The 24,975-nt window shown below is 40.8% G+C and overlaps 1 protein-coding gene across 2 annotated transcripts in view; it reads left to right on the top strand.

Moving 5' to 3' along the window:
* MAP2K6 (mitogen-activated protein kinase kinase 6) overlaps positions 1–24,975 on the top strand; it is a 142,356-nt gene that overhangs the window by 55,603 nt on the left and 61,778 nt on the right. For both annotated transcript variants that reach the window (XM_064270821.1, XM_003417286.3), the window contains exon 2: positions 24,730–24,796. In XM_064270821.1, coding sequence (XP_064126891.1) covers positions 24,730–24,796 — 67 coding nt within the window. The remainder of the gene's footprint in view (positions 1–24,729; positions 24,797–24,975) is intronic.

Below are 24,975 nucleotides of genomic sequence, written 5' to 3'. Positions count from 1 at the left end.
GAATTGGTAGGACAAAGGGAATATGCATTTGTAAGGTAGATTTTGTCAAACTGCCCTTGGTAGGGCTTGTACCAATTTACACTTTCACCATCATCTTATGGCACTTTATATTACAAGGAGAAATTGCTATACTAGACCAGGCTCTACTTCATCTACTGAGGGCTAGCTGTATGAGGGCTTAGTAGAACAAGGAGAAATTGCTATACTAGACCAGGCTCTACTTCATCTACTGAGGGCTAGCTGTATGAGGGCTTAGTAGAAGCTGAGGTAAAATTGTAGGGCATCCCCCTCAGATGAGAAATAAATAAGACAAGGACGTTCAGTCTTGCCACTGCTATTCAACGTTTACTGGAGGCTCTTGCTAGGGCCACTAGGCATGGAAATGAAATAAAAGGCATCCACAATGGTAAGGAAGAAGTAAAACTATCTGTATTTGCAGATGACATAACTTTATATATATAGAAAATCCCAGGGAATTCACTAAAAACAAAACAAAACAAAAAAAAAACTTGTTAGAACTAATAACCAAGTTCAGCAAAGTTGCAGAATACAAGATCAATATACAAAAATCAATTTTATTTTATACACAGTGAACAATCTGAAAATGAAACTAAGAAAAACAATCCCATTTATAATAGCACCAAAAAGAATAAAATACTTGGGATTAAATTTAACAAAACAAGTGTAAAATTTATACTCTGAAAGTGACATTGTTAGAAGAAATTAAAGAAAGACATCCCATATTCATGGATCGAAGATTGGATATTGTAAAGATGACAATACTCCTCAAATAAGTCTACAGATACAACACAATTCCCATTTAAGAAAATTCCAGCAGGCTTCTTTTCAGAAATTGACAAACTGTTCCTGAAATTAATGTGGTAATTCAGGGGACCCAGAATAGCCAAAACAACCTTGAAAAAGAGTAGGAAACATACTCTCTGCTTCCAAAATGTACTACAAAGCTGTTAATTATCCAGATAGTGTCATACTGGCATAAGGGTAGTCACACAGATGAATGTAATAGAACTGACAGTCAAGAAGTAAACCCACAGATTTATAATCCATTGTTATTTGAAAAGGGTGTCAAGATAATTTAACGAGGAAAGAGTAGTCTTTTCCACAAACAGTGCTTGAATAACTTGATATCCAGATGAAAAAGAATGAAGTTGGACCACTACCTAACACCAAAAACAAAAATAGCCTCAAAATAAAATCCAAGGCCTAAATGTAAGAGCTAAAGCTGTAAAACTCTTAGAAGAAAACATCAGTGTGAATCGTGTGAGCACTGTGAATTAAGCAATGGTTTCTTAGATACGACAGCAAAACCACAAGCAGTCGAAGAAAAGATAAATATATTGAATTTCTTCAAAATAAAAGCTTTGGTATGGCAAAGGATACCATCAAGAAAGTGAAAAGATAATCCACAGAATGGGGAAAATATTTATAAATTGTATATCTGATAAGAATTTAATATCCAAAATTTATAAAGAATCCTTACAACTTAATAATAAGACAAATAACCAAATTTAAAAATGAGTAAAAGCTTTGAACAGACGTTTCTACAAATAAGAAATACAAATTGCCAGTAAGCACTGAAAAGATGCTCAGCATCATTAGCCATTAGGGGAATGCAAATCAAAACCACAAGGAGATACTACTTCACACCAACCAGAATGACTAAAATAAAAAAGACAGATAATTACAAGTGCTGGAGAGAATGTGAAGAAATTAGAACTCCCCTACACTGCTAACTGAACCCAACCCTTTGCCTTCAAGTCAACTGCACCTCTTAGCGACCCTCTAGGACAGAGTAGAACTGCCTCATAGGGTTTCCAAGGAGCAGCTGGTGGGTTAGAACTGTGGACCTTTTGATTAGCTGCCAAGCTCTTAATCACTACCCTCCTAGTGGGAATGTAAATGGTATGACCTCTCTGAGAAACAATTTGACAGTTTCTCAAAAGGTTAGAATTACCATATAACCTAGCAATTTCACCCCTAGGTATATTCCTGAGAAAAATGAAAGCATACGTCCGTGCAAAACTTATATACAATGTTCATATTAGCGTTATTCATAATAGACAAAAAGTGGAAGCAACCCAGATGTCTGTCAATTGATGAATAAATAAGATGTGGTACATCTATACAATGCAGTATTATTTGACGATAGAAAGGAATGGCATTCTGATACATGCTAAAACATGGATGATAACTGTGATAAGTGAAAGGAGGGAGCTAGTCACCAAGGACCATATATCCTATGATTCCATTTATGTGATGTGTCAAGAATAGGCAGATCTACAGAGAGGGAAATGAGATTAGTGATTGCCTAGGGCTAGAGAGAGGGGTGGTGTTGAGGGAAGTGGAAAGTGACTGCTAATGGGTACAATGTTTCTTTTCTTCCTTTTTTTTTTTTTAAGTTTCTAATATTTTTAATTCAAAAATAAATATTTTCATTTCAAAAATAAATATTTTCATTTTCCAATGTCTAATTTTATTTGTTCAAAGTATCACTGGAAACTGAAGTCTATCATGAATAACAATTGCGTTTAGAGTCCTAGCTCACTGTGTTAGGTGATTTGTCATTTAAATTCCAGGAGGAATCAACTCCACCCATCCAAGCAGCAGAAGGCGATTGATCTATTCTTACGCCTATTGATTGCGTTTTTGCCTACTTACTCTGTAAAATGGAACTTATTACATTTTGCTATAATATTGCCTACTCTTGTGAGTTTTCATAGACCTGGCTTTACCTACAGTGTTTCTTTTTTGGTTGATGAAAATGTTCTAAAATTAATTGTGGTGATGGTTGCACAACTCTGTGAGTATACTAAAAATCATTGAATTGTGCACTTTAAATAGGCAAATTGCATAAGTGGGTTTTATCTCACCAAAGCTGTTATAAAAAAAAATTGAGGGGAATAAATAATGCCATGGTTTATGTTTTAGACCTGGGGGTTTGCAACTCCAGAGATTAAGAATTCGAACTCTTTAGTGGCAAGCTTTGTAAAATTTCTAGAAGAACAGAATGCATCCCATGTGAGCTTTGAGGCTCATGGATGGTTTTTGAGCTGGGAATCGCTTCTAACTCACTTGTTTCCAGGTTTTATGATGAGTTGCAGTAACTTTGCAATGGAGGAGGCTCTTAGAAGAAACAAGGATGTTTTAGATCGTGCTTGTTTTCTAGCCTTGCATGGTTTGGTTGCCTGTTTGAATTTTCTCTGCATTTCTCCTAGAACATGAGCTTTGTCCCCAGGAACTTATATACGGCAAGAGTACTTGGTAAAATTTCATTTGAAACTATGCGGACTCCTTTGCTGACTGATTCTGGCTGCTCCTCATGGTTCTTGGCTGTGTGTTTTCTAGGACCTCATGGGAAATCTTGGCAGAACACCCTGTGATACATCAATATTGAGTGCCTCTCTCGACTTCCCTTCACATTGGGTTTTCTCTTTGTGGTCGCCCTTTCTGCCCCTTTCCCTCCTCATCTTAAAGAGAGACCCTCCCCTCCTTTCTCTGAGGCTAAGCTCTCTCTACTGAGCTCTTGATCCCATCTCTACAGACCCTCCTGAGACCTTGCCTCATCATTTTTGTGTACTTCTCTGGCCTCTTTTGTCCCTTCACCCCATGACTTCTTTTCCTTGGCTTGACTGTTGCTCAAATTTCTCATGATTTTTTAGAACGTACTACTGAATATACAAAACCCCAAGCATTAGAATTTTCCCTAGACCCTTACTTCCTCCTCAATATACTATATATATATACTCTTTCTCTTTCCGCAGTTAAATTTTTTGATAAAGCCTGTGTATTTTCCCATGTTCATTTTCTTTGTACTTTTGATGAAGAAGCCAAGGTTACATATTTAAGAGCCTTATATTGAAATTAAGCCTAGAACGTGTGATACCTGGTAGAATTCAGAATATGGACGAGAAATGAGATTCCAGTGTGGGGAATAGATTTTCTATGTTGTTTTCCCAGGTGTTGTGCCAGAAGACTGGCGACCACTAGCAGATTCATATTCTGTTTACGTGACCAGAGGCAGTGAATGCATTATCTGATGTGAGGTGTGGTTTTTTTTGTTTTATTCTTGAGGCGTTGGGGCAATTTCTTGGAGAGAAAATACAGCCTTTGGTGTTAAGACGCTGGAGTTCTTCCTACAGAGAGGGTGCCTCAAGAGGGTCATTGAGATGTATTTGGTTTTGTGCATTTATTTGATTTTGAATGTTAAGGTTCCTGGCATAAAGGTGTATTCAAGAGTCACAGTGACCTTATGTGCTTAGTCTAGTCTGGAACAGGTGAGTTCTCACTAAGTTCTCACATCTGTACAAGCGCTGCATATCTGAACCCAAAACCAAAAAACCTAACCCCCTTGCCGTTGAGTTGATTCCGACTCATAGTGACACTATAGGACAGAGTAGAATTGCCCCATAAGGTTTCCAAGGCCGTAAATCTTTACGGCCACATCTTTCTCCCACTGAGCGGTTGGCGGGTTCGAACCATTGACCTTTCGGTTAGGACCTGAGTGATTAACCATTGTACCACCAGGGCTACTCATATCTGAACAAGGTCCTTGAACTGGAGGAAATAATACTTAACTCATGAAGTTGTAGTGATCATTAAATTAAATAATTTATGGAAAGTGCTTAGGTAGCACTACACACTACATATAACAAACTCTCTGTGAATATTGGTTGCTATAAGTCAGAATAGACTCGAAAAGCAACAGGTTTTATTTTTAATTTTATTATTCTTGTGAGTGGCCACTTGTTAATAAGAAAACCAGTTGCCAATGAGTTGATTTTGACCCATGGAGACTCCATGTGTGTCAGAGCAGAACTGCGCTCCATGGGGTTTTCATTGGCTGTGATCTTTCAGAAGTAGATCGCCAGGCCTTTCTTCCAAGGTGTTTCTGGGTGGGTTCAAACTGCCAACATTTTGAATAGTAGCTGAGCATGTTAACCGTTTGCAGCACCCAGAGATTCCATTAATAAGAAAGCATCTATCCTAAAAGCTTGTAAGCAGCCATCCAAGGCACAACAATTGGTCTCTATTTGCCTACAGCAACAGGGGAAGAAAGAGAATCAGGAATAGGAGGAGAATATAGAATGTGTGACCAATTTCCCCCATGAACAACTGCCTTCTTTCTTTGCCTTGAGACCAAAAGAACTAGATGGTATGCCTCTACCATTACTGAACATTTTGATCAAAGATTCTATAGAATAATGCTGGTGAAAAGGGGGAACATGCTGAGCAGAATTTCAAATTCTCATGGACTCTGGACTTTCTGGAGCCATGAAGGCTGGGTGAACCCCTGAAACTAGTGCCCTGAGATAATCTTTAAACCTTGAACCAAAAATATCCCCTGAAGTCTTCTTAAAGCAAACAATAGTTTAATTTAACTAGTAAAAACAAGTCTGCCTTGAACATTATGCTCTTTTAAAAACTATCTATATGGGATCAGATTGACAATGGCAACTCTCAAGATTAGATAGGAATCTCAGGGGGCAGTAAGTTTATGTTCATGGGGGAGGAACAACAAAGAAAAGGAGAGTGAAAATGGTTGCACAACTCAAAGAATGTAATCAGTGTCACTGAATTGTACATGTAGAAACTGTTGAATTGGTGTATGTTTTGTTGTGTATCGTCTCAACAACAATAACAAAATAAATAAAATGTAATTAAAAAAAAAAAAAAAAGAAAGAACGAACCTGCCAAAAATACCAAGGTAGCTGACCTGGCAACTTTTGACATTCATTTATTTAACATGTATTTATTGAGTGTCACTTCATATATTGACTAGATCTTTTAACCCCACTAAGATACCAAACCAAAACCAAACCCAGTGCCGTCAAGTCGATTCTGACTCATAGCAACCCAATAGGACAGAGTAGAACTGTCCTGTAGAGTTTCCAAGGAGCGCCTGGTGGATTCAAACTGCCGACCCTTGGGTTAGCAGCTGTAGCCCTTAACCACTTCACCACCAGGGTTTCCCTCCACTAAGATAGATACTGTTATTCCCATTTTAAGGATGAGAGACAGGTTAACAGCTTCCCAAGATCTCAGAGCTAATGAGTGCTGGGGCCCTTCCTGCCAGGCCTCTCCTCATGTTGAGTTGTTTTCCCATTTACCAGATACAACTTTGTTGGATCCTTTTCCATCATCTGATACAATGTAGATAATGACCGAGCACTTTCCTCAGCCCATCATCCATCCTCCTTCTCAATAATAAAGTTCTCTGAGAATTGAAAGCAATCTAGTAAAAACCTACGTCTTAAAGAAAATCTTACAAAATTAGTGTATCCAGGGATCTTTATATATTTATCTCCTTGTATTTTTGGTTAGTCATTGTTTGGGGTTGAATAGTGCTCACCAAGTCTCACATCCATCTGGAACCTCAGAATGTGACGTTATTTGGAAATAGGGTCTTTGTAGACATAATCAAGTTAAGATGAAGTCATTCTGGGGATGCATGGGGCCTAAAGTCAATGACTGGTTTCCCTCCAAGAAGAGGGAAATTTGGATATAGACACACACGGTGGTAGGAAAAGGGCCATGTGAAGATGGAGGCAGAAATTGGAGTGATACAGCTATAAGCCAAGGAATGCCAAGTATTGTCAATAACTACCAGAAGCTGGAAGAGCCATCAGAAGGTAGTACCAGGATGGCCCTGCTGACATCTTGATTTCAGACTTCTAACCTCCAGAACTGTGGGAGAATGAATTTCTATTGTTCTAAGCCACGCACTGATTTGTTACAGCAGACCTGGGAAATGAATGCAGCCCTTAAAACCAGTTTGGGAAAATTGTGTGGGTCTAACAGTGTGTATGAGACAACGTGGAACGTTAAATAAGTTTAAATCTATACCTTCACCTCAGAACCCTGGTGGTACTGTGGTTAAGAGTTCGGCTGCTAACCAAAAGGTTGGCAGTTCAAATCCACCAGCCACTCCTTGGAAACACTACGGGGCAGTTCCACTCTGTCCTATAGGGCCGCTATGAGTCGGAATCAACTCGACAGCAATGGGTTTATACCTTCTCCTCACATTTTTGTATTTCAGAATACAGGTAGATAGAACACTGTACTGTTGCAGTAGGGAATGATGTACCTCTTTTGTGCTCACTCTTGGAGATTAACTGATCTACATGTTTCAAGGTGACTGTCTGGAACAATTTCCAGACTTATTACCTAAGACCAGAGAACTCCACTTCTTTTGACACCTTGAGTTATGGCACTGCCTGTAGCAGTATGTGTTAATTAAGGGGGTGATGGTTTATTCAGAAGTAAAAACTGAGAGCCTAAGTATTTCTATAAACCAAAACCAAACCCAGTGCCTTCGAGTCGATTCCGACTCATAGTGACCCTATGAGATGAGTATAGGACTGTGGAATTTTCTCCCAAGGGTTACAGGAGGCTCTGAAATAGTATTGAATTATGAGGACACTTTCATAAGCTGAACTGCTTTGAAAATAAGTTGTTTCCTTTTACAGAACAGTTTTGTCTTTTCAGAGAATCTTACATTTAAATTTTGTAGTTTTCTTAAAGCTATTTCTTTGTCTTTGTTTTGATTGACCATCATGAACTTCTAACCAGAAGCGTCGTCAGTGGGAGATGCAATAAGCCAGGAAAATGGTGGCAGAACAAAAGGCAGAGGCCACTATGGTCTTTTGCCAGGCTGTGGTTTGCAAAACATGACTCTCAAGAAGTCTAGCCTCCCTGGGGAGAAAGGTGACTAGGTATTGCAGAAATAACAATGGGGCAAAGGATTATAATGAGACTTTCCAGGCTGGAAGGCTTAAGTTTCAGAGGAAAGAACTCTGCCATGTTTTTTGATATTGCTTTCGCTGTGGTTTCTTTATCTTCTTGTTTCTTGTTGGCAGAGAACTTGAGGAATTTCAGAATGTGTTGCAGGCCTGGGGGAAGGGCTACATTTCTTCCTTATGATTTTTCTTCTAAGATGGCATCGAGTTAGAAAGAAAGGTCTGGAAGGAGGCCAACATCTTCCCCTTCTTTGTTCCAGTGAAGGATATCTAACAAGGAACAGGATGGGCTTATCTACCAATACCCACTCCTTATAGTTTGCAGCTAACTGCTCAACTCTGATTATTTTTCCTCCTGGATGGCATAAGAGGTTGGCAGTTTGAATTTACCCAGAACCACCTCAAAAGAAAGCCACTGAAAACACTATGGAGCACAGTTCTACTCTGAAACACATGGGGCTGCCATGAGTTGGAATTTAGTCAATGGCAACTGATTGTTGTCAAGTTGAAATTTTCCAGATGTTTCTTGAGTCCAGAGGTTGGCAAACTTGGTAAGTTCCTATCCCTTAATGGCAATGCAGGACCACTGGATGCTCTGGAAGGCCAATGGAAAAAACAGTTGAGAAGTCAATAAAAAGAGGAGATACAGGTGGTTGGGGAGAAAATAGGTAAAGGAGGAAGGAGAGTGAAAAGGAGGTAGTGAAAGAGAGAAGAGAAAGGGAACAGTAAGAAAGCGTTTGCTAGAGAGCGTGGCAGCTAGGACACTGGGTTATTTCAATAAATGTTGAAAAGGAATTTAATAAAATTCAGTGTCCATTTCTGACAACTTAATAAAACATGAATAGCTATATATTTCCTCTATGTGATAAAATCTTCCAGTTAATCTATCCAACTGAACCCAAGATCAGCATATTTTTTTGAGTGAATAGATAGAAGGAATTCTCTTAAAGTCAGGGTCAAGTTGAGGATGTGTGCAGCACTTGATATTTTTTTGGACATGACAGCCAATACATTTGTATAAGAAGACTATATAAAAGGCACAAATGTTTAAAAGGTGTTTAAAATTCAGGGGGAAACAAATAAAGGGATTAACAAGTAGTATTGGGGCAATTTGTCTAGCCACCAGGGGGAACGGAATGAAAGTCCCTGCCTCGTAGAAATGCAAAAGTCGTAAAGGAATGTACACATCTTAAAAAGACACATGCACATGTGTGTCTGTGTGTTGTAACATGAACTACAAGAAGGAGCATGTCCTCAAATAATAACTGAATATAAAAATGGATGAATCACTTGAACAAGCAGTTCACAGTAGACATACAAAAATATTCAGCTTAATTAAATATTTTAAGAATGGGATTGCAATGATCTATTCTGTTTACTTAGCAAACTGACAAAGATTAAAAAGTTTGTTAACATCAAGTGTTGAAGGATCTTTCATTTATTTCTTCATTTCTTCCTTTTCCCACTAAGAGTTTAGGATAGCTTGCTAAATTAAAATTCAGCAACATAACATAAATTAAAAGTAAGCAAGACTACTAGTGAAGTATTCTTGCCAAATAAAAAATCAGGCTTTAACCTGGTCTAGGAACATGAGAATGAACAAGCAGTATGGTCAGAAGAATCCATTGAGAAACTTTACAGGACAAATGATCCATTTCCCCAACCAAAAAAATTGCTCTGGGGGAGAGAGGGTCAATCAACAAGAAACAGAGGGAGAGCCTGTAGATTAAAAGAGATTTAAGAAACTTATCGACTAATCGTAAGGTGCGGGTCTAATTTTTGAAATTTTTTAAATTGTACTTTAGATGAAGGTTTATAGAACAAACTAGTTTCTCATTAAACAACTAGTACACATATTGTGTTATGACATTGGTTAACAACCCCACAACATGTCGACACTCTCCCTTCTTTACCTTGGGTTCCGTATTACCAGTTTTCCTGTCTCCTGCCTTCTAGTCCTTCCTGCTGGTCTGGTGTGTCCCTTTAGTCTTGTTTTGTTTTATGGGCCTGTCTAATCTTTGGCTGAAGGGTGAACCTCGGGAGTGACTTCATTACTGAGCTGAAAGGGTGTTTGGGGGCCATACTCTCAGGGTGTCTCCAGTCTCTGTCAGACTAGTAAGTCTGGTCTTTTTTTGTGAGTTAGAATTTTGTTCTACATTTTCCTCTAGCTTTGTCCAGGCCCCTCTATTGTGATCTGTGTCACAGCAGTCAGTAGTGGTAGCTGGGCACCATCTAGTTGTACAGGACTCAGTCTGTTGGAAGCTGTGGTACTTGTGGTCCATTAGTTCTTTGGACTAATCTTTCCCTTGTATCTTTAGTTTTCTTCATTCTCCCTTGCCTCTGAAGGGGTGAGACCAATGTTGTATCTTAGATGGCCGCTCACAGGCTTTTAAGATCCCAGATGTTACTCACCAAAGTAGAATGTGGAACATTTTCTTTATAAACTGTGTTACGCCAGTTAAGCTAGATGTTCCCTGAGACCATGGTCCTGTGGGCCTAATTCTGATCTTGATTCAAACACACAGTAATTTAAGAAATACTTAAAATATTTGTGAGACTGAATTTTGAACACTGACTATAAATTAAGAAATTATTGTTTGTTTAGGTGTGAAAATGGTATTATGCTTATGGATTTTAAAAAAATGTCAATTACTTTTAGAGATATTTGGTAAAATATTCGTGGATGAGATGATTTGATGTCTGGGAAAGTGGGCGAGCTATCGATGAAACAAGATTGGCCATGAGTTGATAATTGTTGAAGATAGGTGATAGGGTCATAGGGATTGACTATAATTGTTTTTCTTTACTTTTGCTTACATTTGAGTGTTCCATAATAAACCATTCTCAAAAAAGTAGGAAAGACAGAAACAAAGTAGAGCCACAAAAAATGCTGATTCAGATATAAATATGAATATGAGCCCCCAATTTATCCCTAAGCTTTTTAACCACCAATCCAAGGAAAGAAACACAGAGTAATATAATTCCTATAATTCTTAAGGAAGAAATAGACCAATTACATAGGAAAAGTCAGCTGTTTCCATTACAGACAACACACATAGTTTTTCATAAGGTTCTTTATAAGGAAACATTTTGTGACATAATGAGGAACATCCTTACAGAGGTGAATTTCAGAGGCATCTTTTAAAAGTGTACCTCACAGTGGACCAATGACATCATGTAGGTCAATAAGAGAAATCGGAGGGAGCTGGAGAAGAGGCTGAATAGACCCTATATTGGTAGCATTCGAAGAAGTTTGCTGTGTATTTCCTTGCTGTCTCTTGGTCTTCAAGCAGCGGGTTGAATCAAAATTACAAAGCGGTTTTCCTTGGCTAGAAAAGGGAGGCGATTACAGTGCTATTCTATTAAAATTGTGATTTTAAATCAGGGGGTAAAAGAATCCACTCTGACACGTGTGGGGTTGCCGTGGGTTGGAATCAACTTGGTGGCGGTTGGAATTGGTTTGCTAAGAGAATAATTCCACACTCTTATTCGTGATCCCACTCTTTGAACTGTTCAAGAGAATTGTCTGTGACCTTATTGCTATTTTTAAACAGTTTTTATTTTGGAAAATTTCCAACATACTCAAAAGTAAACAGGCAAATATAATGAACCTCCATGTAGCTGGCCATCATTCAGCTTTGACAGTGAACAACTCCTTGCCAGTCTTATATCATCTACATCTCTCTTCATCTTCTACCCTCCGTATTATTTGAAGCAAATACCAGAATCATCTCATTTGTAAACATTTCAGTGCCTATCTCTAAAAAATGAGGACTGTGTTTCAAACCTAACCAAAATTCAGTGTGCACTTTGAAAGGATCCAAGCATAACTAACACTCCCCTGCAACCCGTTGCCATTGCTTTTATTTTAAAGTGGTACTTTTAACACCCTAGTGATTACATTTCCTTTTGATAAAGGCTCATGAATGAAGCGGCTCAGAAATGAGGAAGGAGATGAGCCCAGACGGCGGGGATTCCCCCCGCCTAACCACTGCCTGCCTTCCACCTTTGCTTTGGGCTCAGCCACAACCAGAGGGCATTGGCTGTGATTTGCTCTTAGGCTCTTTCAATAGCACATAGTAAACACCAAACTGTTAACATGACGAGACAAGAATCAGCTCTACCAGGCCTCAGAAAGAGTTTTAATCACATGAAGCTGTAAGAAAACCCTTCTGATTGCTTTCCTTCTTTGGAAATGGGATCGTTTCCCAGTGGGTCCACGGTGCTCCGCTTCACACGCTTGCGTATTTTCAGTCCATCCATTCTTCTGTCCTCCACTGACTCTTCATTCAAATCTCAACTCTTTGAAAATCTTCTTGCCTTGGCTTTGGTTGCCATCTCTCCTCTTGCTCTTCTTTCTTTTGCCTGTCTCACTCAGTTTTCTACTTTTCTGCCTGTTCCCAGAGCTACGTTTGTTTTCCCTGATCCTTATCTCAGTTACGAAACCCTGGTGGCGTAGTGGTTAAGTGCTGCAGCTGCTAACCAAGAAGCTGGCGGTTCAAATCCGCCTAGGCGCTCCTTGGAAACTCAATGAGGCAGCTCTTTTCTGTCCTATAGGGTTGCTGTGAGTCGGAATCGATTCGACTGCAATGGGTTTGATTTTGGGTTTTCTCTCAGTTAACTTCATGTCGTTGTTGTTAGGTGCCGTGGAGTCGGTTCTGACTCATAGCGACCCTATGCACAAGAGAAAGAAACACTGCCCAGCCCTGCGCCATCCTCACATGTAGGCATGGAAAAGCCAGATGATGATGATGGTGGTGGTGGTGACAATGGGGATGACAGTTTTTACTTCGTTTCTAACACACTTCTTATCCAGTAAATGAGCAGATTCTGTAGATTTTGCCTCTACAGAGTTTAAGCAGGTTATTTATCCCTCAGGCTGCTGTGGTTTCTGCCTCTTATTTCTTGTATCTAGTGCTTACTCAGGAGCCGTGGTGACACAGTGGTTAATCAGCCGGCTGCTAAACGAAAGGTCAGCTGCGCCTTCCAGCGGGAGAAAGATGTGGCAGCCGGCTTAATGATTTAAGTGTTGGAAACCCTATGGGTCAGTTCTACTCTGTCCTATAGAGGCACTATGAGTTGGAATTCGACTCGATGACAATGGCTTGTTAATGGGAGTATTTATACAAAGCTTGTATTGCACACCATACTCCCCGATATTATAGGAATTGGTTTTTCTTACACCTGGCTCTTTGAAAGCAGAATTTCTATCTTAATGGACTTTTTTGTCCCTCATATTGTCTATATGGATGGAAACCCTGGTGGAGTAGTGGTTACATGCTACGGCTGCTAACCAAAAGGTCGGCAGTTCGAGTCCACCAGGTGCTCCTTGGAAACTCTATGGGGCAGTTCTCCTCTGTCCTATAGGGTTGCTGTCAGTCGGAGTCGACTCAACAACAATGGGTTTTATCATCTGTATGAGTCGGAATTGACTTGATGGCAATGGGTTTTTTTTTTTTTTTTGGTTTATTGTCTTTAGGGTCGTAATTTTTTTTTTTTAATTGTCTACTGTGATGGTGCAGTGGATAAGAGCTTGGCTGCTAACCCAAAGGCCGGCAGTTTCTAATCTACCAGCCGCACCTTGGAAACCGTATGGGGCAGTTCTACTCTGTCCTATAGGATTACTATGAGCCAGAATGAACTCAATGGCAAAGGGCTTGTCTACTGTGGTCAATTATTGACAGTATCAGCTCAAAGATATAGAAAGCCCAAAGAGGAACTTAGTTTGGAATTTAATTCTTACCAGCCAAAAAGAACTGGTTGGTGATGTTGGTGATAGGGCAAGTGATAGGGATATAGGAGGACATGACCTTGTCATTATAAAGTGAGAAATGGCAAAAAAAGGAAAAACCTTATCTAGACATACACAGGACAAAAGACTCTTGACCCTGGCTGTGTGTGATCTGAATCTCTTATGGAGCCCTTAACAAAATATATAGATTCTGGGGCCTCACTCCCAGAGAGTCCGAGTCTGCAGAACCGGAGGTAGTTCCGTGGTCCGCAGGAGCAGAGGGAGTAGGGTTCAACACTGATGAGATGTCTGGAACGTGTAATTGTAACACAAAGGAAATTAAGCAACACACTTCTAAACCCATGAATCAACAAAGAATTCTCAAGAGAAACTAAAAAATACTTTGAATGAAATGAAGATACAATTTACCAAAATCTGTGGGATGCACCACAAGCAGTGTTTAGGGGAGAATTTAATTTTAGCGTAAATAACACCAGAGAAGAAAATCAGAGGACAACATCTGAAGAGATAAGCTGGCCGTTGTATGGGCAGATACTATATTAGCTCGTATTTTTAAAAATATAGGCACAAAACGTGGAAGAGAGAAAAGAAACTTGTACTTACCAAGCACCTTATTATATGTTAAAAACCAAAACCAAACCAGTTGCCCATCGATTCTGACTCTTAGTGACCCTCTAGGATAGGGTAGAACTGCCCCATAGGGTTTCCAAGGCTGTATGTAATCTTTACAGAAGCAGGCTGCTACATCTTTCTCTGCTGGAGTGGCTGGTGGGTTCAAACTGCTGACCTTTTGGTTAGCAGCTGAGTGCTTAACCACTGCGCCACCAGGGCTCCTATTATATGTTAAACTTCTGAATATACATTGTGACATTTGAGTCTCGTAATGACTGGTGAGATTATGATGTCATCTTCAGTTTACAGGTGTGAAAACTGAGCTTAAGACGAGTAACATGCTCACCATCATATGCATAAATAGCAGCAGGGCTGTGATTTGAAATAAGTTCTTACTGATGCTTAAGTTTCCACTATTTCTACTCTATTCTGTTTGTGTTTGTTCCCTTGGTTCTTTTTTGGAAGGGCTCAGTACTAATGTATAAACACTAGAGAAAAGAACAAATATTCAATCAACAACCATGATGCGCAAGCACTGGGCAGCATTGCTGCTGTCATGGACCTTATATCTTAGTTGGAAAGATAGATAATAAACATATAAGTAAATAAATAAATGCAAAAATAAGGTAATTCTAAAAACTAGTTGCTGGCAAGTTGAGTCCAACTCATGGCAACCTCATGTAACTCAAAGCAGAACTGTGCTCCACTAGGTTTTCCATGGCTGACATTTTGGAAGCAGATCTCCAGGCCTTTCTTCCAACGTGCCAGTGGGTGAACTAAAACCACCAACCTTTTAGTTAGCAGCCAAGCATATTAACCATTTGCACTACCCAGGGACTCCAAATTATAGATTGTGATAAAAATATATGAGCAAATCAATACCATTCACAGTAGCCCCCAAGAAGATAAAATACTTAGGAATAAATCTTACCAAGGAAGTAAAAGACCTATACAAAGAAAACTATAAAACTCTGCTACAAGAAATTCAAAAGGACACGCTTAAATGGAAAAACATACCCTGCTCATGGATAGGAAGACTCAACATAGTAAAAATGTCTGTTCTACCAAAAGCCATTTATACATACAACGCACTTCCAATCCAAATACCAATGTCATACTTTAAGGGAATAGAGAAACAAATCACTAACTTCATATGGAAAGGAAAGAATCCCCGGATAAGCAAAACATTACTGAAAAAGAAGAAGAAAGTGGGAGGCCTCACCCTACCTGATTTCAGAACCTATTATATAGCTACAGTAGTCAAAACAGCCTGGTACTGGTACAACAACAGGCACATAGACCAATGGAACAGAATTGAGAATCCAGATATAAATCCATCCACGTATGAGCAGCTGATATTTGACAAAGGACCAGTGTCAGTCAATTGGGGAAATAATAGTCTTTTTAACAAATGGTGCTGGCATACCTGGATATCCATTTGCAAAAGAATGAAACAGGACCCATACCTCACACCATGCACAAAAACTAACTCCAAGTGGATCAAAGACCTAAACATAAAGACTAAAACGATAAAAATCTTGGAAGAAAAAATAGGATCTACCCTAGGAGCCCTAATACAGGGCATAAACAGAATACAAAACATTACCAAAAATGATGAAGAGAAACCCGATAACTGGGAGCTTCTAAAAATCAAACACCTATGCTCATCTAAAGACTTCACCAAAAGAGTAAAAAGACCACCTACAGACTGGGAAAGAATATTCAGCTATGACATCTCAGACCAGCGCCTGATCTCTAAAATCTACATGATTCTGTCAAAACTCAACCACAAAAAGACAAACAACCCAATCAAGAAGTGGGCAAAGGATATGAACACACATTTCACTAAAGAAGATATTCAGGCAGCCAACAGATACATGAGAAAATGCTCTCGATCATTAGTCATTAGAGAAATGCAAATTAAAACTACGATGAGATTCCATCTGACACCAACTAGACTGGCATTAATTCAAAAATCACAAAATAATAAATGTTGGAGAGGCTGCGGAGAGACTGGAACTCTCATACACTGCTGGTGGGATTGTAAAATGGTACAACCACTGTGGAAATCCATCTGGCGTTATCTTAAACAGTTAGAAATAGAACTACCATACAAACCAGAAATCCCACTCCTCGGAATATACCCTAAAAATACAAGACCCTTCACACAAACAGATATATGCACACCCATGTTTATTGCAGCTCTGTTTACAATAGCAAAAAGCTGGAAGCAACCAAGATGTCCATCAACGGACGAATGGGTAAATAAATTGTGGTATATTCACACAATGGAATACTACGCATCGATAAAGAACAGTGAGGAATCTCTGAAACATTTCATAACATGGAGGAATCTGGAAGGCATTATGCTGAGCGAAATGAGTCAGTTGCAAAAGGACAAATATTGTATAAGACCACTATTATAAGATCTTGAGGAATAGAAAAAACGGAAAAGAACACATACTTTTGTGGTTACAAAGGGGGGAGGGAGGGAGGGAGGGAGGGAGAGGGCTTTTTATTGATCAATCTGTAGATGGGAACTGCTTTGGGTGAAGGGAAAGACAACACTCAAAACAAGGAAGGTCAGCCTAATTGGACAGGATTAAAAGTAAAGAGGTTTCCGAGATAAAATGAAAGCTTCAAAGGATAGCGAAGCAGGGGCTGGGGTCTGGGGAACTTGGTTTGAGAGGACTTCTAAATCAATGGGCAAAACAATTCTATTATGAAAACACTCTGCATCCCACTTTGAATTGTGGCACCTGGGGTCCTAAATGCCAACAAGCAGCCATCTAAAATACATTAATTGGTCTCAACCCACCGGGAGCAAAGGCAAAGGAAGAACACCAAGGTCACACGACAACTAAGAACCCAAGAGACAGAAAGGGCCACTTGAACCAGAGACCTACAATATCCTGAGACCAGAAGAACAAGTTGGTGCCCGGCCACAATCGATGTCTGCCCTGTCAGGGAGCACAAGAGACAACTCCTGAGGGAGCAGGAGACCAATGGGATACAGACCCCAAATTCTCATTAAAAGACCACACCTAATGGTATGATTGCGACTAGAGGAATCCCAGAGACAATGCTCCCCAGAACTTCTGATGGCACAGGACAGGAACCAACCCCGAAGACAAATCATCAGGCATGAAAAGGACTGGTCAGTGGGGGGGAGAGAGATACTGATGAAGAGCGAGCTAATTAAATCAGGTGGACACGGGAGAGTGTGTTGGCAACTCTTGACTGGAGGGGGGATGGGAAGATAGAGAGAGATGGAAGAAGGTAAAATTGGCACGAAACGAGAGACTGTAAGGGCTGACTCAATAGGGGGAGAGCAAGTGGGAGAAGGGAGTAAGATGTATGTAAACCTACATGTGACAGACTGATTGGAATGGTAAATGTTCACTTGAAGCTTAATAAAAATTAAAAAAAAAAAAAAAAAACATAAAAAAAAAAAAAATATATGAGGAAAATAACTGGAAGACTGTCATGATGATCTGTTCTCAAGAGAGTGGACATTGTAAGCATTTATGTCAGACGTCCGGTAAAGCTCATACTGTGTTCCTGGCACCGTGTGAGATGCTGGAATGTGAAAGCTGGTACATGTGGCTAATAATCCCGCAGGAGTGCTTAGGAAGGTCAGGGAAGGCTCTACGGGGTGTGTGACCAGTGACCTGAATGCTGGAAGACTGAGTTGAGTCCATAAGAGGGCTAGCTCTCTCCAGGCAGAAGAGACAGCACAGGTGAGCTCAAGGTCCCAGGAGATTCATTCTGTCCCCTCGAAATCAGAATGACTGCAGGTTTTTAAATGAGCTTCCCAGCTTTTGCTCTATACATTTGAGGCAATTCCAAAGCAACGTGGCATCCTGGTCAGAGGCTCAGTGGTTTGTAAGATCCAGTAGTTTTGGAGAGTGGAAGGATCCATGTCTACTTTCATATCACTGTGGTAAAGCCAGCTTTCTCTCCATCCTCCCCTCCCTCTGCCCTGCTCTGTTAATTGCTTTGCATACAATCATTGTGGCATAACAACATCTACTGACACTTCCCTGTGGATTCTTGTGCCAAATACCCTTGGAACTTAAGCCTAGATGCAAGTAGTAAGAAGAGGGCAGCCAAGGCCTTCAGGTTGCCAGTGACTTGGCTGGAAATCCCATTCGTATTGGAAAACAAATTTTTAAAATAAAGTTGGCACTGGAAGCCCTGCCATCCTTTTGTGAAGCCGTGTCAAGAATAATCATAAACCCTTATAATCATGCCTCCACAACCTTTGGCCAAGCTGACAAGTATGTCAGCGTCAGCATATTCTCATGATGACACCTTCTGTTGGCCGTGCGGGACTCTCTTGCTGTTTGGGTTGGCACTGGCACAGGATCTTCTGATTTTTATGTAATAAAGCACATGAGAGAAGCCCTTTGTGCTTACCCTCGCTGAGTGCGTGCTGAGCAAGAGGTCTTCTGTACCCCATCATTTTCAGTACAATCAGGGCTGGTGAACATTTCTGTGGCCTGGTAAATATTTTCTAACTGTTGGCAAGAGTTATATTCAGTGCCATTTTGCTCCAGGCTAGGATCATCACGGCCTGGCTTTGGTTTAAGATGAATTTTGCAAATCTGTGTGTGCAGTGGGCCATCCTATTTTCAGAGACAACAGGCATGGGTGTGGCAGGGCCTGAAGTAATATAATGCTGCATATGCCTGGCCTAAGGTCCCTGGGGGGTGCAAACAGTCGGCACCCAACTACTAACCAAAAGGTTGGCGGTTCAAACTCACCCAGCAATACCGCAGAAGAAAGGCCTGGCGATGTGCTTCCATAAGATTACAGCCAACAATATCCTATAGAGCTCAGTTCTACTCTGTAACACATGGGGTCGCCATGAGTTGGAATCAACTTGATGGTGACGGGTTTGGTTTTTTGGTTTGGTGCCCAGTCAGGCCAAGGAAACATACCCATTGCAGGTTGTACCAACGACAAAGCTTATTGTGATCTGCAGAAATACAGAATTTGCTTTTACTAAGAAGTCTTGCTACCTGCATTGACCTAATTACAGCGCCTGTTTCTTCTTTTTAATTTTGCTTTTGGATTTCAAGGGAAATGGCCACTTAAGATGGTTTGCCACTTAGCTTTATTATTCATATTGCTCCCTCCTATTATTGTTTTTTTTAAACACAGTGTTATATGTTAGCGTCAGGTGTTGGCAGCCTTCCTAGAAGGAACACATTGCTTTGAAACAAACTCAGCTGGAATCTGACCACATATTGTTTCTCTTTCATTTAAGAAGCGAAAGAAGCATTTATAGCAGGGCAGGAGAACGCCGTACTGTCCAGAATTAAACTCTCTAGATTTGTTCTCCCGAGTCTGGTTAATGATTAGCATCACACCTGGGTGTCCACAGGGGCCCACGTCCCTTCTCCCTGCAGCTTCCCTGGGCCAATAATCTCACCAAAGTTTACTGAAATCTGAATTTGGGGAGGGGGTGGAGTCTATTCAGTCCTGTTTCTCCAGCTGATGTGTGGTCTTTGGAGCCAAATAAAGATGACTTCTGCTGGGTTTTCCTCCACCGGCCCTTATTACTGCCCTGAAATCCCATCAGAGTTGCTCCTTCTGGTCTCTTCCTGCGTTACTCCTTCAGTGATGGGCAAGTAAGTGACTTATGGAATGTCATGTGTATGATTTTTGTTCTATTTGATTTTCTTTTTATAAATGAAAGCAGGGTACTTTCTACCAGTGTCATCCAGCTAGGTTTTGTGTCTCCTGGAACTGTTTTTCTTGTTGCAGGGAGGAATTGGTATGCTTTGAAATATTAGATTTAAGACAACTTTGTTGGAAGACTATGCAAATCTCCAGCTTAGATATATAATCGGGGGGCTAGCGTCTGGAGACAGGAGGCTGGTAATTTTATCGAGCCCGCAGCAACTTCAGGGTAAGAGTGATGCAGAAGTAGCTGGGTGGTTGGGACGTGAAGTTGGGATGGGAGAGAATCAGGGGCCTTCTTTATTGCTGTTTTGATTATTACTATTGTTGTTATAATTATTGGTATTATTGTTTTAATCACTGTGTCAAGATCTCTCTCCCTCGCTTTTACTATTTCTTTGTATAGACATTTTGATGATTGGTTGAGTTACAGTATGGTAACTCATTTCTATGTTAAAGTTTATCAAAGGAAGTTTTCTCAATAAATAGTTCTGTTTACCTTTATCTCATATGAGATAGCTGAATTAGAGATGGGTAAGAGAGAGATGTAGGAATTTCGGAATAGTAGCTTCTGCATCTGGTTTGTTTAAATGGCAACTGAAGAGCCCTCTTCACAGGCAAACTATTGTTCACTTTAGTTTTGCTGTGTTTTATCTGAGAGAGCGCTTGGGTTCTGTGTGTTGGGAGACCTCTGAATTACTCTTGTTTCTGTAATTCATATGTCACTTGCATTGGAATATGTATGCAGTTATCTGGACATATTGAACTTGTCATTCATTACTCACCAGAGTATCTCATTTAAAATAGCTTTTGACTGAAGCCCATGAAAGGAAATTGTTGGAATTAGGCCATAAGAAATAGGATCTTATTGGATTCTCATGATTGGATCCATCGCCTAGCATGTTGTTGTTTGTCATTGAGTCAATCCTGACTCATGGCAACCCTCTATGAGACAGTAGAACTGCCCCATAGGGTTTCCTAGCCTGTAATCTTTACAGGAGCAGATTGCCAGGTCTTTTCTCCATTGAGCCACTGGTGGGTTCGAGCCACCGATCTATCAGTTAGCAGTCCAGCACCTACCCATTGTACTACCAGGCCTCCTTAGCACCTAACATAGTCTCTGGCAAAAAGTAAAGCTCTATATGTTGTCAATGACTAATTTAGTAACGTGTCGTAAAAGGTCATCTGATCTCCAGGAACAGGAAAGTGAACATTTTGAATCTTATAAACCTATTGTTGTTATTGTTAGCTGCCTTTGAGTCGGCTCTCGACTCATGGTGACCCCAAGCACAATGGGATCAGACCGTTTTGATCCATAGGGTTTTCACTGGTTGATTTTTTTGGAAGGAGATCACCAGTCCTTTCTTCCTAGCCCATCTTAGTCTGGATGCTCTGCTGAAACCAATTCAGCGTCATAGCAACACACAAGCCTCGGCTAACAGATGGGTGGTAGCTGCACATGAGGTGCATTGCTTGGGAATTGAACCCAGTCTCCTGCATAGAAGGTGAAAAATTCTACCACTCAACCACCAATGCCTTGATAAAAACTATACCCATTGCTGTCGAGTCGATTCTGATTCATAGCAACCGTATAGGACAGAGTAGGACTACCCGGTAGGTAGGATTTCCAAGGCTGTAATCTTTACAGAAAAGAAGCCCTGGTGGTGCAGTGGTTAAGCACTTGGCTGTTAACCAGAAGGTAAGCAGTTCAAACCCACCAGGGGCTCCAGGGGAGAAAGATGTAGCAATCTGCTTCTGTAAAGATTTACAGCCTTGGAAACCCCATAGAGGGAGGTCTCCTCTGTCCTGTAGGGTTGCTGTGAGTCAGAATTCAACTCAACAGCAATGGATTTTGGTAATCTTACGGAACCTGACTGCCACATCTTTCTCCTGCAGAGCGGCTGATGGGTTCAACCACCAACGTTTTGGTTAGCAGCCAAGCTGTTAACCACTGTGCCACCAGGGCTCCTATAAAACCTATGTTGTTGTTGTTGTTAGGTGCCATCGAGTTAGTTCTGACTCATAGGAAACACTGCCTGGTCTGTGCCATCCTCACAATCATTACTATACTTGGGCCCATTGTTGCAGCCACTGTGTCAATCCATTTCATTGAGGGTCTTCCTCTGTTTTGCCGGCCCTCTACTTTACCAAGCATGATGTCCTTCTCCAGGGACTGGTCCCTCCTAATAACATGTCCAAAGTACGTGAGACGTAATCTCATCACCCTTGCTTCTGAGGAGCGTCCTGGCTGTACTTCTTCTCAGACAGATTTGTTCATTCTTCTGTCAGTCCATGATATATTCAATATAAAATCTATAACCAAAAAACCAAACCCACTGCCACTGAGTTGATTCCAACTCATAGTGATGCTACAGAGAAGAGCCCAGATGAGCAGAGAGCTAAGAAAACATGTTAGAACAAAGGTGCTTCTGGAAGACTCTCACTGTGTTGATTACTGCCAAGCCTATTTTTTCTTGGATCTGTACAACTTGGCAGAGTGGATCTAGATTGGTTTTGAATTTCTAATGAACAGGAAAAAAAAAAAAAGAATTATACATTATATTGGGCTATAATAACATGGTTGATTCTGTCCATGAAATTCTGAAATGACTTACAAATTTTTACCATGAGACTGTACAGATTGTTTCTCTAAGTGATTATAATTAATAGTTCCTTAAGTATCTGAGTGCCCTTTCATCACTTGATTCTCATATCAGTCTGATGAGGTGGGTTTTGATGTTACATTCCCATTTTACACTAGAAGAAAGTGAGAGTCAGATGAAAAGTGACTCTAGAGGTCACTTGGTGAGTGGAAGAATTAGTGTGTAAACTCCTTTTTTTTTAACTCAGATTCTCATACTCCCCCACCCCACTCTCTCTGGTCAGCTCTGAACTTCTTACTTTGTGGAATAGTGGAAAGAGCTCCAGCCTGGGTGTCAGGAGACCTGGATTCTGGTTCTGACTGGGTCATTGCTCTGTGATGCTGAGCAAGCCACTGAAGTCTTTGGATGTAATTTTCCTGCAAGGAGGTTTGGTTATCTGATTTCTTAAATTTCTTGGCAGCTTCAGAATCTCTATCAGGCCCTTATCCAGGACTTATATCAGCTCTGAAGTGCTCACCTACAATGCAGAGAAGAGTTGAGAGAGAAAGTGGAACCATGGCCGTTCTATCCAGCTCTGCTTTGGCTTCCCCTGACAAGGCGGATGGAGCCGCACTGGTTAAGCCGTCCTTGGAAATCCTATGCGTGGTTCTACTCTGTCCTGCGGGGTCACTAGGAGTCAGATTTGACTCAAGAGCAGTGAGCTTGATATTTTGGATTTGGCCAAGCACAGAGAAACACAGGACCCCCACAGATGACGAGAATCTTGGGCCCTATAAGACTGTTTCCTTTGATCTGTTTCTTGAGCTGGCATTTCTCAGTCTGTTCTTTTTTACTCATCAACAAAAGTGTTTGAGCCAAGCTCCCTTGTGGTTTCAGCCCAGGGATGAACACATCAGGGCTGTGTTCCCATCTGGCCTAAAAAGAAGCGATAACCTCTTTGTATGAGCCCATCTGTTATCTTAATCCTTTTTGGAACAGGGAGACTGCAAATAAATATTACCCTATTCTTCTCTGAAGCAGCCCTTGTGGTGGAGTGGTTAAGTGCTCGTCTGCTAACCCAAAGGTCCATGGTTCAAACCTACCAGCTGCTCTGCTGGAAATAGATGTGGCAGTCTACTTCCGTAAAGATTACAGCCTTGAAAACCCTATAGTTCTACTCTGTTATATAAGGTCACTATGAGTCAGAATCCACTCGACAGCAATGGGCTTTTTTTTTTTTTTTTGGTTCCTTTTCTGAGGTTTTTCCAACTTATAGCAGGTAGATGAGGGGTGGGGAGGATAGGACAAAGCAAAAGTTATTTTATTTTACCTCCATGGTTCACAGACCAATTAAAAAAAAAAACAACTGTTAAACACTATGATAAGGAGAACTACATTTTATTGCCACCATCCATCTTCCAGCTTGTCGTACTATGATGGCTGTGTGTGTTGCTGTGATTCTGGAAGGAATGCATCACTATTTTAAGTATCAGCAGGTCACCCATGATGGACAGGTTCCAGCAGAACTTCCAGACTAAGACAGACTAGGAAGAAAGGCCTGATAATCTACTTCTGAAAATTAGCCAATGAAAACTTTATGGATCACAACAGAATATTGTCCAATATAGTGCTGGAAGATGAGACCTCTAAGTTGGAAAGCATTATACAATAGCCTTAACAATGAACTCAAATATACCAACGATCATGAAGATGGTGCAGGACAGAGCAATGCTTTGGCCTATTGTACATAAAGTTGCTATGAGCTCTGTGGCAGCTAACAACGAACATTTTACTGACGCTGAAAAGAAAAAAATAAATAGGTAAACTATAAACCCCTTGCTGTCAAGTTGATTCCAACTCATAGTGACCCTATAGGGCAGAGTAGAACTGCCCCATAGGATTTCCAAGGAGCGGCTGTTGGATTCGAACTGCCAGCCTCTTACTTAGCAGCTGAGCTCTTAACCACTACACTGTCAGGGCCCCAAATAAACCATAACCACCACCACCTACAATCACCACCAAAAAATAGAGGGACAAACTACCAGCACATAGAAAAGGGCAAGTCTTCCCAGGAACAGAGAGTTGGCATTCTTACGCTGACATTTTCCCCCTGGACTGGTCAAGATCCTCATCAATGACTCCAGTCTGCATTTGGGAAGCTCTGCTCTGCCTGATGCTTGGGTGCTATTGCTCTCAGACTTCCTGGGTAGAAAGTGGAGTTTGGAATGAGGAGATAAGAGCTATGTGCCCAGATCAGCTCTTTCCCCCACTGCTGTCTCTGCCCTGCTGTCCTGCTGTGATTTAGATCTTAACTTTTTCATCATGTCTTTCCTCATAGGCAAGAAGCGAAACCCTGGCCTTAAGATCCCCAAAGAAGCATTTGAACAACCTCAGACCAGTTCCACGTAAGTTGGCAAGATTGTCATATTTGTTCCCATACTTGTACCTTACAGATTTCCAGGGAAGGAGGGCTCACTGTTGGGTTGATGGTCAATGCTCTGGCTTTGTAAACAGCTGTTAGAAGAAGAGCTCTTTATGGGGCAGAAGCCGTTTGCCCAGTGTTTTGAGACCTGAGATAATCACT

This window comes from Loxodonta africana, chromosome 18 (genome assembly GCF_030014295.1).
Source record: "Loxodonta africana isolate mLoxAfr1 chromosome 18, mLoxAfr1.hap2, whole genome shotgun sequence".
NCBI lineage: Eukaryota > Metazoa > Chordata > Mammalia > Proboscidea > Elephantidae > Loxodonta > Loxodonta africana.
Note: the sequence above shows the minus strand (reverse complement) of the source record. Positions and strands in the feature narration are given on the sequence as shown.